This window comes from Ailuropoda melanoleuca, chromosome X (genome assembly GCF_002007445.2).
Source record: "Ailuropoda melanoleuca isolate Jingjing chromosome X, ASM200744v2, whole genome shotgun sequence".
Classification (NCBI taxonomy): domain Eukaryota; kingdom Metazoa; phylum Chordata; class Mammalia; order Carnivora; family Ursidae; genus Ailuropoda; species Ailuropoda melanoleuca.
The window spans coordinates 50,821,736-50,835,100 of NC_048238.1; the positions used below are offsets into that span (position 1 = coordinate 50,821,736).

Here is a 13,365-nt window from a genome sequence, read left to right on the forward strand (position 1 = left end):
AGCACAGAGATTTGTTTGTTATTTGGGGGGGGTTGCCCATTTCCTCTCAGAGTTTCTTTTCTAAGATTTTTTTTAAGTGATCTCTACACCCGACATGGGGTTCGAACTCACACCCCTGAGATCAAGAGTCACATGCTCTACCAACTGAACCAGACTGGCGCCCCGCTCTGAGAGTTTCTATTTCTTGAAAGGGGATTTTTAACTCCCCCCCCCATACTCATTTTGGATTTGTTTCTACCGTTGTTCTTTATTTCCACCACGCTTTCTCATTGTCTCTTTCCTTCTCACACACTGACAGGGTACTTACTGTGTGACCTTTGCCCCTAGGGTAGTTTGACAATCACACACTTTAATCCTACTTTTAGAAATCATAACCCTTAATTTTTTGCTGTTGTTGGAGTCAGCATTTCCAGGGACACTCGAGTTTTCCTACTGTTGGGAACATAAGAAAAAAAAAAACAATCCACAAAACCCTATTTTTGATGCAGGTGCAAGGGATCAATTATAAAGTCACTTAGTACCACCATTTCAGACAAAACCAAACAATTTCACTATACCATATAAAACCAAAAGAAGAACTTTAATAAGCTTTTACGGCACTGCAATTACAGGAACATTAACCCATAACATGCAACAGAAATGATGATGCCTTCTGGACATAGTTAACAGATAAACTTGACGTTACGGTTAACAGCAACATAGTCTACCGAAGAAAACAAATGCAACTTATTTCAACTCTCAGGTTAGAAAATGTATGTTTTTACTGCAATCTCAAGTAGCGTTTAGAAGGTTTAGTCTTCCTTTTCTAACCTCTAAGATAGACAACGTGATTTTTAATGCAATCGCACACAACCATTTTCACATTGGAAATAATCACAAGGAATCAACAGGTGTAGATTAATCACTGCTTTCATTTCAATTGTTAATTTTGAGAAGGCTCCTGCAGTATTGTGGGTTTCAGATGGGGAAAATCATCTGACCAGGAGTAAAGAGCCCTGATCTTAGAGTGGGGGAGGGAACATGCAGCGGCACACGGGGCAGGTGCCTGACTTTTGAAGCCAGATGGATACACACGGCTTATGGAAATAGTGGTGGCAAGGCAGCTCGGTTGCCACCTCCCCCTTCACATATTCACTACAACAGATGGGGCAACACATTTCCTGCCCCACTGCGCTGTGATCTTCTGTGACCAGGATCTCGGGGAGAGTGTCGATGCTCTCCTTGCTCGCCGGCGGGTTGGCCACCTCCACATCCACAGCCAGAGACTCCAGGTGCGCGAGGGCGGTTTCCATCGCTTGGGCCAGGCGTTCTTCAAGTGCCATGTATGTGAGGAACTGAGGATCCACATAGGAGATGGCTTCGGCCACCCCCAAGCCGTCAGCGAACCCGTCGAAGAGGCTCCAATCCACTTCCAGGTCTTCGCTCACACTGGAGTCGTCTTCAAGGTTGTTGTTTCCATCCAGCATGAACACTCCAGGCTGCAGAAACTCCTGACCCGATTCGTTATCCCCCTCGCTGCTACTCTCATTTTCGTTGTACTGGAGCCAAGGAACTTCACCTTCTCTGGGGGACGCCTGTTCCTCTTCCCGAAGAGACGCTCCTTGGATTTCTTCAAGTTCGCTGCCACCGCCGCCGCCGCCACCACCACCGCCACCGCCACTGGCCCCAGCGCTGGGGCTGGCGCCTGCACTGGCGTTCCCTCGAACTTGCTCAGGCTCGGCCTCAGGCTCTTCTTTCCCCGGCAGGGTCTCCCAGCTCTCCGCACTGGACGACAGATTTTGCTCTCGACCGCGATACTTCCGACGCAGAGCAGCAGTCCACTCTTTGTCGCTGTCGGAGTCTTCGTCACAGTATTTGTAGTAGTCGTCGCTGTACATCCAGAAGTCGGGGTCGGCCATGGTTCGTCGGCGTCTTGGCACCTTCTCCGGCTTCACTTGGTCCTTCCTGGCCTCCCTCTTGTCTTCGGAGTACTTCGGCTCAGAGTAGCCACTTGAAGTCTCGCCTCTGGCTCTTCTTGCGAGGCCATCGGAGCGGCCTTCAGCAGTGCTGGCGGCATCCCTCCACCTGGAAGTACTATGTGGCATATCATCATCATCATCAGTATCAAAAAATATTTTCGGTTTCACGCAGTTGGGGCTCGCCAGGTTTCTGATTTTGGGCCTCACCACGGGCTCCTCGGCACTCTTTGGGGTGTTTTCCCCACCACCACACATACTCACAGGAGCCCTGCTGGGACGTGCAGGTAAATTCTGCGCCCGCCTCTGCCTCTCCAGGCTGTTGCCAGGGGTAGCCACCTTGCCTTCGGCAGATGTCTGAGAGGCCATGCTATTTTGCTGCAGGAACTCGGCTCTGCTAGCAGAGCGTCTTGCCGCAGGGGCTGGGTCTAACTTGTCAAGCTCCTCTCTCACATCACGCTTAAAGCTAGAGAACTGGGGGGGCACCCCAGCCAAAGACCTTGCCCCTTTCTCTGTGTCATACGGCTTATCATCTTTAAACTTGCCAGTTTTCCCTCTAACTGGCGCTCGCTCAACAGGCCCAGCCCCCTCCTCCTCGCTATCATCTGCCCCGAAAGAGTCAACATGTCCATAAGCCATTCCTCTTCTGCTACCCGAAGCCCTGTACTCTCTTGGTGGGTACCTGGAGTAGTCCTCATTATCAACACTCAGGCTGGCTCCAGAGCTCGCACTGTCTTCCCAACTACGACGAGTGGTGGAAAAGGGTGACCGGCTCCTCTTGGTGGTTTGACTGGGGGCTGATCTGTGCATTGGGACTTCGGGTGCCGTCTTTCTCTGGCTGGAAATCCTTTCCTGCTGGCTCGTGGATGGCCTGAAACTGACATAAGCATGCCTTCTTCCATACCTCCTGCCTGTATTGGACTGATACCCTCCTGCTGGCTTGGGCCACACAGGCTTGCTAGATTCCTGACCCATGGCTCTGACTTAGGAGGGTTTCCAATACAGCTGGGGCTCGAGTGGAAAGGTTCCTGCTCCCTGCACAAGCTTTGGAGATGGGGACGTCAAATCAGTTCGGAATAAAAGAGCAGGGAGATCTATTTCCACTTCAGCAGGCAGGTAACAGAAAGAATAAGGGGCCTTTACAATTAGTTTCACTTTCTTCTAAGGCCTGAAGTAGCATTCCAGTGACTGTCAGGTGTAGACCTGGAACACATTTTTAATGTTGGCAAAATGATTACAAAACTGGGTTGATAGGAAAGCCAGACTTAGGGGAGAATCTGACAGAAGATGACTGGATGCTGGGAAGGTGGGTGAAGTACTGGGGAATTATGCCAACATGGAAGAGGAAAGACTGCTGTGGTTATTTTATGGGGTGTCTGCGTCTTTTCTGAGTCCTGCAGACAGACAGAAGAAATGCAAATTGGAATAGGGTGGAAAATATAGATCACCACGTGTTCATGAGTGCCTACGTGTCTGTCAGGAGGAGAGGGGCAGGTGGAAGGGGGGGACCAGCCATCATGCCGTGAAGAGAAGTCTGTGTTTGTAGGGGGAGGGGGCAGGTGTATTGGGAAGAGGCGTCAGTATCAGAACGAGACCCATTCTGGATGTGGCTAGGAAAATGACAGGTGCAGGGGGGGGGTGGCTTCAGAGGAGAGGGGTGTGTGTAAGCATGACAGAAAGAGAATGTGTGTGCGTGGTTGTATGTGCAGCGGCTGTAACTCTGTGGAGGGACGCCTGTGTACATGTCTGTGGCCGACAAGAAAGGGTTTGGTGGCACTGGACGGGGTGGCCACGGTCTGCGTGCGTGTGTTCAGCAAAATGGGAGGCAACAATGGAGACATGTCAGTGTGAGCAAATGCATCCGTGAGAGGGACAGCACAGGAGAGGGACGCGTGGGTGACCGGTGGGTGGACCAGGGGTCAGCAATCCAAGAAATACATGAATTCACGAAGGTGGCTAGCAAGGAGGGGAGTTGGTGGCCCTGGAGAAGGATTTATGCAAGTGTGAGTGTGCGCACCGCAGGGACCAGCAAAGGAGGGCTGTCTGCGCACATACATAGCAGACAGGGAGCAAGGCTGGGAGCATTTGTGAGGACTGTGAATGAGAGTGTGGGGTGTGTATGTACGTATGTGGCATATGAAAGAGGGGCCAGCAATCAAAGGATATCCTTATGCGTGTATGTGGCAGGCAGGGGCTAAGGCAGCCCCAGAAGGGGTGTGTGTTTGTGTGTTCACCAGAGCACACAGAGGCAGAAGACGGAGGGGGCTGCTTCTGGAGGTGTGTATGTGGCAGGCAGTGAGAAGCAGGGAAAGGCACTGGAGGGTGTGACAGTGTGCAAGAGGGTGTGTATGTGTGTGTGTCCATGCATGCAAGGGGAAGGGGATGTGCCAGAACCTTGAGTATGGGGGTTGCGGAGAGGGGGCTGCAGTGAAAGGTTTCTGTGTGTGTGTATGTATGTATGCCTGCGTGCATGTGCGTGTGTGTGCGCGCGTGCCATGCATGCATGCGTGTGTGTGCCATGCCCACACACGCAAAACACGGGGAGGGGGAGGGGGCCACAATGTCATAATGAGGGACGGGGAAAACGTTATCGGCTGAAACGGCAAATCCAAACCAATGGCCAGGGAAGGGGAAAAAAGAAAGAAAAGGCGTGTGACAGTCTAGTTTCTCCCTGGGAATAATTTGTTTTTCCGACAACAATTATTTTCCTGGGAACAATAATATATTTACCTAAAAATCTTAACAATTTACCATTCAGCAAAACAACTGCAAAATGCGGGAAGAAAGGCCATGGAGTGCTGTGCAAAGGGACCAAGAAGGGAGGAAGGAGGAGAGGGCCCCGACCACCACTCCCCTCTCAAACAGCGATACAAGCCATTCAAGTGGGGGTCGCGCCACACGAAAGGGGGCAGGGGGACGGAGGACGGAGCCCCCATACAGGTCGGGGGACACAGGCCTCACTCTGCAGTCAGGTCTTGCGTCCGCCCCACCCCTTCCCGAGGGGCGAGCCTGAAAATCTGTTCGCTAGAGGACCCCCAATCCTCGTCTCCATGCCCGGCCACCTGTCCCACCGCCTCGTCCGGATGAATTGAGGAAATAAACAGCCTTTCACTCACCCAGTCCTGACACCCGCACGCTTTCGGGAGTCGCAGAGCCCTCGGACCTCCGACCGCCACGACCGCCAGAGCCGCTGCTCCTGGATCCAGCTCCTCCCCCGGCAGACAGCAACAGGGCGGGCGGCGACTGCGGCGGAGGAAGTGATTGTGGCGTCGGTGGGGCCCGCCCCCTTGATGTGGCGGGGGCGGCAGCTGCTCTCGACAAATCAGGGTGGGCCCCAAAGCATTATTTCATTTTAAATGATGAAATCGTCAAGGATACTGAAAAGGACAGCAAAAAATGTAACCAACAGCCAGCTTTAACAAATGTTAAACATTTAGCCATACTCCCTTCTGTTCTTTTTTAAGATGAAATCTATGAATTCTTTCTGATTAATTCCAATGTTAAAGTAATTATAATAATATATCATATCCTATGTTATATGTTATGCCTTGTACTAGAAGTATGGAAAATGTAAAACTACATCTAGGGTTGTAAATTTTTTTTTTTTTACCTGGTAATTGAAGCAATTGAATTGTTTACAGTAGAATGTGTTGCTGTTAATTACAAAATCAAGCTTCTCTAACCCAAAGAAATGATCAGTGACGAAGCGCAGTACCTGTTCACGATCTGGTAATCGCATTGCAGTTTAAAAATATCACAGCTATACCTTTTGGATTTGTATAATTTTACTGAACTGTGAACTCTTTTTTTTTAAATTGCACTTTACAATGCATCTTTAATATTTACATTGAATGTAAAGACTCCCCATGTTCACAACAACAGCAAAGTTCTGTTCTTGGAAATAAAATGCATAATAAAAGAACAAGAAATATTAGGGGTTGCAGCGTAATAGAAATAGGATGTATGTGCGACCGTCAAACCACTAAAAGAATAATACGTAGAACAAAGAGAAAAATTCAATCTATCAAAGGGCAGAAGTGGGATGGGAGGCAAGAAGAAAGGATATTTTTTTAAAAAGGACAGGAATAAATCCATATATATCAGTATGCAGGATAGATTAACACCTAGAAAAAAGCAGACTCTCATTTTAAGTATTTTGGTTTTTTGAAATCTGGTTATATGATGTTTATATGAGTTTCACTTAAAGCAGTTATAGAAATGGAAAATATATGCCAGTTAAATACTAGAAGGAAGGAAGAAAGGAGGGAGGGGAAGGAAGGAATTTTAAAAAGAAGGAAGAAAGAAGGCAAGAGACATGTAGCAATGTTAATATCAGAAAAATCAAGAACTCAAAGTAAAAAGCATTAAAGAGAACAAAACAGGTTGTTTCATTCACAGAGAAGATGCAGTCAATAAACTTCCTATGCCAAGCAATGTGATTTCAAAGTATATGAGGCAAATATGTTAGAAATATGAAGAGAAATCAGAAATTTTTCAATTATAGTAGGAGACTTAACCACACTAGTTATGGTATAAATGAGCCAAATAGACTACAAAATAAATAAGGATATAGACAGATTGAACAACACGATTAGTAAACCTAATCTCTATATATTTTTTGTGCTCAAGAAAGGATGCATTTTTTATCAAAAAATTTAAAATATTTCAAATATACAGAAAAGTAGAACATAAAATGCACGCTTGCATGTACCTGTCATACGGATTGAGCAAATTTATTTTCTTCAGATCCTCAGATCTGAACTGATACCCTTTATCATTATGTAATGCCTGGATTTATTCCTGATAATGTTTCTTGTTCTGAAATCTTCTTTGTTTGGACTCCAGCTTGCTTTTTATTAATGTTAGTGTGTATACCTTCCTCTATCCATTTACTTTTAAGCTCTCTGTGTCTTTATATTTAAAATGGATTTCTTGTAAACAACATATACTTGGGTCTTTTTTTTTTTTAATCCATTCTGATCATCCCTGGCTTTTTTAACTGGTGTAGTCAGACCACTCACGTTTAAAGTGACTATTGATGTAGTTGGATTAGTATTTACCATATTTTCCTATTCATTGCCTTTGTTCCTTGTTTCTCTCTTTTTTTTGTCTTCCATTTTTTTCTGCCTTCTCTAATTTTAATTGGGCATTTTGTAAGGTTCCATTTTCTCTTCTCTCTTATAATTTCAATTATATTGCTTATTTTTATGTTTTTTAGTGGCTGCCCTTGAGGTTGCAATGTACATTTACAACTAATCCAAGCCCATTTTCAAATGACAGACACTACTTCGTGGGTGGTGTAGGTGCCTTGTAACAGAGGATTCCCAATTCCTCCCTCCTGGCCCTTATAACATTGCTTTCATTCATTTCACTTATCCATAAGCCATTACCATGCATTACATTGGTGCTATTATTTTTTTGAACACACTGTTATTTGTTAGATCAGTTATGAAGAAGAAAAATGTAACCTACTATCTTATTTATACTTTCATTTATTCTTTCTCAAATCCTCTATTGTTTTTAAAGGTAGATACAAGTTGCTGACCTATATCATTTCTTTTCTGAAAAATTTCTTTTAACGTTTCTTCAGGGCAGATCTCAAGAGTGACAGCCTAACACTTTTACCATATTTTGCTTATTAAAAATGAATTACTAGGTCTAGCCCACACTCATGGGAAGGGAATTACACGAGGGCGGAAATTCCAGGAAGTGGGGCTCATTGGGCCAGGACACAGGTAGGAGCATCTCAACTTCAACAGATATTGCCAATCCATTTTCCAAAGTAGTTGTACCAATTTATTGATTTCTAGGAATTCTTTCTATATCCCAGAGACCAGATGTTGGTTATATTTGTACAGTTGCAAATAGCTTCTCCTAATTGGTGTTTTCTTTAAATGTCAATATGAATTTATAAAAGTACTTAAAACAAACCACGGGGGAAGGTTTTTTAAAATCCTGAAGGAGACAAGACCTCTATAAGTTTGACAAAACATACAAGAGCAAAAAAAGAAAAGGGTCAATTACATAAAAACAAAATCTCCTGGCAGGCAAAACATATAGAGATAGATAAACAATTCTAAGTAAAGTAAAGCACCAATGAAAACCCGGAGAAAACACGTACTGCTAATTTCGTGTGTGTGTGTGTGTGTGTGTGTGTGTGTGTGTGCCTATATAATGTTACATACACTCATAAACGAAATCCTATGTGCATTTTTTTTCTAAAAAAATTATTGCCTTTTCTTCTGTGTACTTGTCTCCCTCCTCTATCTGTATCACGGCTCCCCATAACCTACTTCAGTAACCTAATATTCATTATTTCATGTTTTTCTTTATATGTGAATAATCATATACAGATAGATGTATACTTATGAGTATATGTATATATGTGTTGTGTGCATGGGTTTTTCCTTGTCCTTTTTTATTAAAATGGGATCATCTATACATTTTTGCACTTCTTGTGGTTCTTACTAAATAATACCCCCTGAAATCAACTGGTAGAGCTTGAATTACTAATCTTCAGTGGCTGCCTAGTATTCATGTTGTGGATTTGCCATAATCTATTCAGCCAACAACCTACTGATAGATGATTATGATTTTCAGGGTTTTTTTTTTTTTAACACTGTGAGCAATGCTGTGATACGTGTCTTTGTACTGATGATAGGTTCTTAGGTGACAGGGCTTTCGTTTCCATGGAATAATGTCCCGGAAGTAGGATTGCCAGGATGAATGATGTGTAGCCTTTTAATTTCAGTAGATGATGCCAGATTGCTTTTTCCCCAAAGCTGGGGCCCTTCCCATTTCCACGGGCAATGCATGGCCCTGCACCATGGCTAGCTTGACTGATCCTGGAGCACAGATTCCTGCCCCATGCTGGGGCAACTAGACTCCTCTCCTAGGGATTTGAAACTCAAAAGGAGACACACAGACACTGGGAAGATTGGAGCTGAGTCATGTTTCAATCAATCAATTCCAAAAACCAGCCCAATATCTTTGAAATACAGTCTTATCTTCTGCTCCAGTTAGCCAGAGTTGAACTCCTGTTGCTTGCAACCAAAAGAAACTTACGAACCCTGGTCAGACTGAGCCCTGAACCTGGTCACAAATTCAGCCTTAATCCCAGCTACAGAGTCAGCTCTGATCCAGGCCACGGACTCAGTCATCACCAGAGTTGGAGATGGAGGGCCACTCCTGGCCCCAGACTTCACTGACCCCCACTTGGCATCTTTCTGGCCATGCCCCCGGCTGTAAGAGGGGGCAGGTGAGCCAGTGGATCAATGTCAGCCAAATACATCCAGAGCCTCAAAGTTAAGTCTTCTTTGTAGCAATTAATGCTGATGACTTTGGAGACAGAGGGGAATTCCTTGTGAAGAATAATTGTAAAGTCTAAGTCAGAGATGTTTGGGGATGTCTGGGTGGTAGGGAAAAATGGATCAAAAGGAAACCATGATCGGAATGGGGATCAGGGGTTTGGCTGTGGAGACAGACAATGAGGGCAACAAACTCTGAGCCTGACTCAAGGTAGTAGGGACAGAGCAGGGATGTGGGGTGGGGGACTAGATGTCTGAAGTTAGATGGGGCTGGGCTGAGTTTCATGCTGGAGCCTGGATGGATCCCAGTGAGACAGAGATGCTGGGCCCCAGGGTAACCTAAGTGTAGCTGCCATCAAGAGAGGTTCAAGCAGCCTGCAGCCCAGAGGCCTCCTCCTTTGTCTCTCCTAATCGTCTGGTGCTGCCTGGACCAGCAGGATGGGTCCCCATGCTGTCTGGCCCTCTCCCCGCTGTCCTGACTTCCCACAGGCTCCAAAACCACCTGCCTCCTCCTCTGTCCCTCCAATCTTTCCTACCCTTCATCCTTTCCCTTGGCTTAACTTCACATTGCGTGCCTCCTGCTGAGTTTCTGGGATTAGGACAGTCCACCTGAGACACAGCTCCCTTCTCTTCTCCCCAGAGCCAAGAAGCTCTTGCCAAGATCTGGTCCCGCCTCTCCCCAAGGATCTGAGGCAGAAATCAGGTAGCGATTGCTGGGAGTGGGGCTGGAGGGGCAAGCCCAGAGCATGGGGAGGAGACCGACAGTTGTCAAACCCCTAATATCTGCCAGGTTCTTTACATACGCTGGCTCACGTAATCTTTATAGCTATCTGGTAAGGGAACAATTCCTATGTTCCAATGGGGAAGCTGAGGCTCAGAGATTGTAAGGGATTTGTCCAAGGCTACTCAGCTAGAGGTGGCAGAGCTGGAATTTGAGCCCAGCGCAGTCAACTCCAGAGCTGGATACTTCTAGGCCTGAGGCAGGAAGAATGCAGTGGCCTTAGTTCCTGACTAAAAGGGAGGCCTACCAAGTGGGGCATTTCCTGATGGAGACATAGAGTGGCTTCCTTTATCCATGTTTAACTGCTGGCCCCGAGTTGCAGGGAGTGAGTAGAGGGCTAGCTGGCATGTGACACCAGCCAAGCTAGAGAGACAGAGAACAGGTTTCCCTCCTTCTTCCCCCTTCAGCCTCTATTCAGTCAACGGTGGGCCACCCTCTACCCATAGGGCTTCCCTTCAACCCTTGGTGCATCTGTGCTTCCAGCAACAGAGAGAGAAGGAAACCAGCTGATGATACTGGGAGACGGTGGGGCAGGGCAAGGGGTCAAAAGGCCAGAACATAGTTCGCAGATTGTTTGGGCCTGACCCTGGGTGGATTCCCTCCCTTCCCTGGGCCTCACTGTTCTCATCTCAGCAGTGGAGAGATTGTATTAGACAGTGGCTGAAAACCTCTGCCCGTGAGCGTATGGTGGGGCCTGCCTGGGCAGGGAGGTAGTATGGCCATGTCATCAGGGAGAGCTTTGCTCATGGAACATGACTGGGGGGAGTGGCAAGGGCAGAAGTTAGGGTAAGCCTGGAAGATACAGCAGTTGCTGGCACAGGAGTAGCTCCTTTGGGCCCAGCCTGGGATCCGAGCCCTGCCCCTGGCTACCTGGATCACAATAGAAGGGTGGGAGATAAGCAAATGAGGAGCTGAGGTTAAGGAAAATGTGCCTTTTTGAAAAGAACGCTAGGGGAGGTGCAAGAAGGCAAGAAAGAACTGGAAACACTGCCAGTTACCTTGAGAGGGAGAGACCATGGTACCTCCTAAAAAACAAAAAGCACCCCACCTTCAGACTTCTACCGAGGCATGAAGCCCTGGGTGGTCTAGTTCCAGACCTGACAGCTCTGCTTGTCGGGGGACCGACCCTGAACAAGTCTTTCCTCCTCTCTGGGCCTCAGTGTTCCCACCTGCAAAATAAGAGTTTGGGCCTAAACATCTTCCAAGGGCTCTGGCAGCTTTAGTACTCCAGAAACTTCTACAAGTGGGCTCTGAGTCAAGCGCCCCGATCTTGGCCCCGCCTCAGGTCATAAAAGGTAAGTTGATCAGCTATGGGAGTCAGAGTAACATTGGCACTTTGGGGGTCATCCTAGGATCTAGTGCGAACTCATCACAAGCCAGAGGCTGAGATTCATTGGCGCCCCGCCCATCTTTCCCTCATCCCCCATTCCCACCGCTTTTGTGCCTTCCCACCCGTTTCCTCTGACCTCCTCTCCTTGCCTGGAACATACCGGACTCCCTGTTGCTTCAGCACCATCGCTCTTGCTGTTCACAGTACTTGGAATGCAGCGTCCCCACCTCCTTGCTGACTAATTCTTCCTGATCTCCGCTGAGATGTCACCTCGTCCAGGAAGTCTTTCTTCCCGGCCCCCTAGTGTACTCCTACTCTGAACCACTCTAGTGGCATCATCACCATCCTCATCGCAAGAGTAATTACTTATGCCCTGATTTTTTTTTAATCAGTCTCTCCTCTCAAATTACTATAACCTCTGTGAGGGCAGGGGCCTTGTCCATCTTGTTCACAGCTCTACCTCTGGTGGCCGGCATCCTGGGAAACGTCCAACCAACAAATATGTTTTGAAAAAAATGCCTAGCACCGACCACATAGCCTCAATCTGCTAGGGGCCATGCACAAACACGCGGGGTCTCATTTGGCCTTTGTATCATGCTCCCCTTTCTCATTTCTCAGGGGAGGCAGTGAAGGAGCAGAGAGGTGATAGGTTTTGTTGTGCCAGAAGATTCTGTCCCGGACTAGTCGCCCGGGCCGTGTGGACCTGGGCCTGGCAAGCAGGTCTGCCTGCCTCATGCCTCCTGTTTCGCCTGTCACCACTCTTTGGAGAGGAGCAGCAGCTGTGGCCTCTCCTCGTGTTCCCATAGCAACCAGTGCTTACCTCCTGCTCACACTGGTTCCTAATTGCCTGATTACGCATCTTCTCCTCCGCCAGCTCCCGAGCTTCTTGAGATCAGCGTCCATGGCACATTGCGTGCTCCAGGCTCAGTGAGTATTAGTGAAATGAACAAAAATGAATGCATGACCATCCATACACATGGGTTTTTAAAAGCTTTCATCCCAAACAAGGCACCTGGCAGCCTGTAGTGGCTGGGGGCAGCAGGATGAGAGGACTGGCTGCTCCTCAGCTCACCTCTGCTGAGTGGTGTGGGTGGCCGGCCCCCCTTCCCCTCTCCCCGCTGCTGCCTGGGGGAGTGCTTTAGAAAACAGGCCAGGCAGCCTTCATGGTGGCTGGTGGTGGGAGGGGGATGCTGGAGACTGTGTGACACCCTCCCTAACGGTCGTCCGGTCGTCCACGCACACGCACATGAGCTCCCTCGCCACCTCCTTGGGAGGAAAGCCACCTCAAAGGGCCAGCTTGTGCTTTGAGAATTACCAGAAGCAATTGAGTTTCATATTCACTTCTAATGCTCGGTTCCCAATCTCCCCAGTCAGCCCCTTCCCCTCTCGGTTCCCACTGTAACCACCTTAATCCGGTTCACTGTCATCTCCCACCTGAGAGGCTCCACCAGTCACCTCCCCACCCCCCACTCCTGTTTCCCTGCCTCCTCCCACTCCATCTTCCCTGGCACAGACAGAATGAGGGCCCCAAACAGAAATCCGCTCATGTTATTCCCAGCCTGTCTCACAAGGGAGGCAGCCACTGGCATTGTTTTTGTGGCATGACGAGAGCCTGCCCAAGTCCCTGATAAGGGGCAGAGCTCCACTTCATTAGCTTAGTCCTTCAATGTTTGTTGCCTTAAGTGCTTGACTCTGGATTAGGCACTGAGCTTACCACGGTGGGACCAACATGAGCTCTTACTCTAGTGGAAGGGACATGAAAAAAACAAAACAAAACGGGGGGTTGCCCTTCACACAGAGTGCTAGGAGAATGTTCAGAGAACCAGGGAATGCTTTGCAGAGGAAGGGACATCGGAGCTGGGCTTTCTCTCAGAAACTTTTGGTCACGAGCAACAGAAACCATCTCTGACTAACTGATGAGAGAAAGGAATTTGGGGAGCTCGGGGGTAGGCTACAAGGAGAGTACGCAATGAAGGAAAAGGCTAGAGAACC

The 13,365-nt window shown here is 47.8% G+C and overlaps 1 protein-coding gene across 4 annotated transcripts; it reads right to left on the minus strand.

Annotated features, from left to right (window-relative positions):
• Positions 1–561: 561 nt before the first annotated feature.
• PJA1 (praja ring finger ubiquitin ligase 1) lies at positions 562–5,224 on the minus strand. 4 transcript variants are annotated; one of them, XM_002918004.4, is made up of 3 exons: positions 5,072–5,222; positions 2,638–3,158; positions 562–2,073 (listed from the first exon to the last, which is right to left on the minus strand). In XM_002918004.4, exons 2-3 carry the CDS (start codon positions 2,928–2,930, stop codon positions 1,002–1,004), a joined length of 1,365 nt encoding a protein of 454 aa, XP_002918050.1. In that variant the 5' UTR covers positions 2,931–3,158; positions 5,072–5,222; the 3' UTR covers positions 562–1,001. The 4 variants fall into 4 exon arrangements, with proteins under 4 accessions (XP_002918050.1, XP_011221693.1, XP_011221692.1 ...); XM_011223391.3 differs by having other exon boundaries at positions 562–2,832; positions 5,072–5,224; XM_011223390.3 differs by having other exon boundaries at positions 562–3,158.
• Between the last annotated feature and the right edge of the window lie 8,141 nt (positions 5,225–13,365).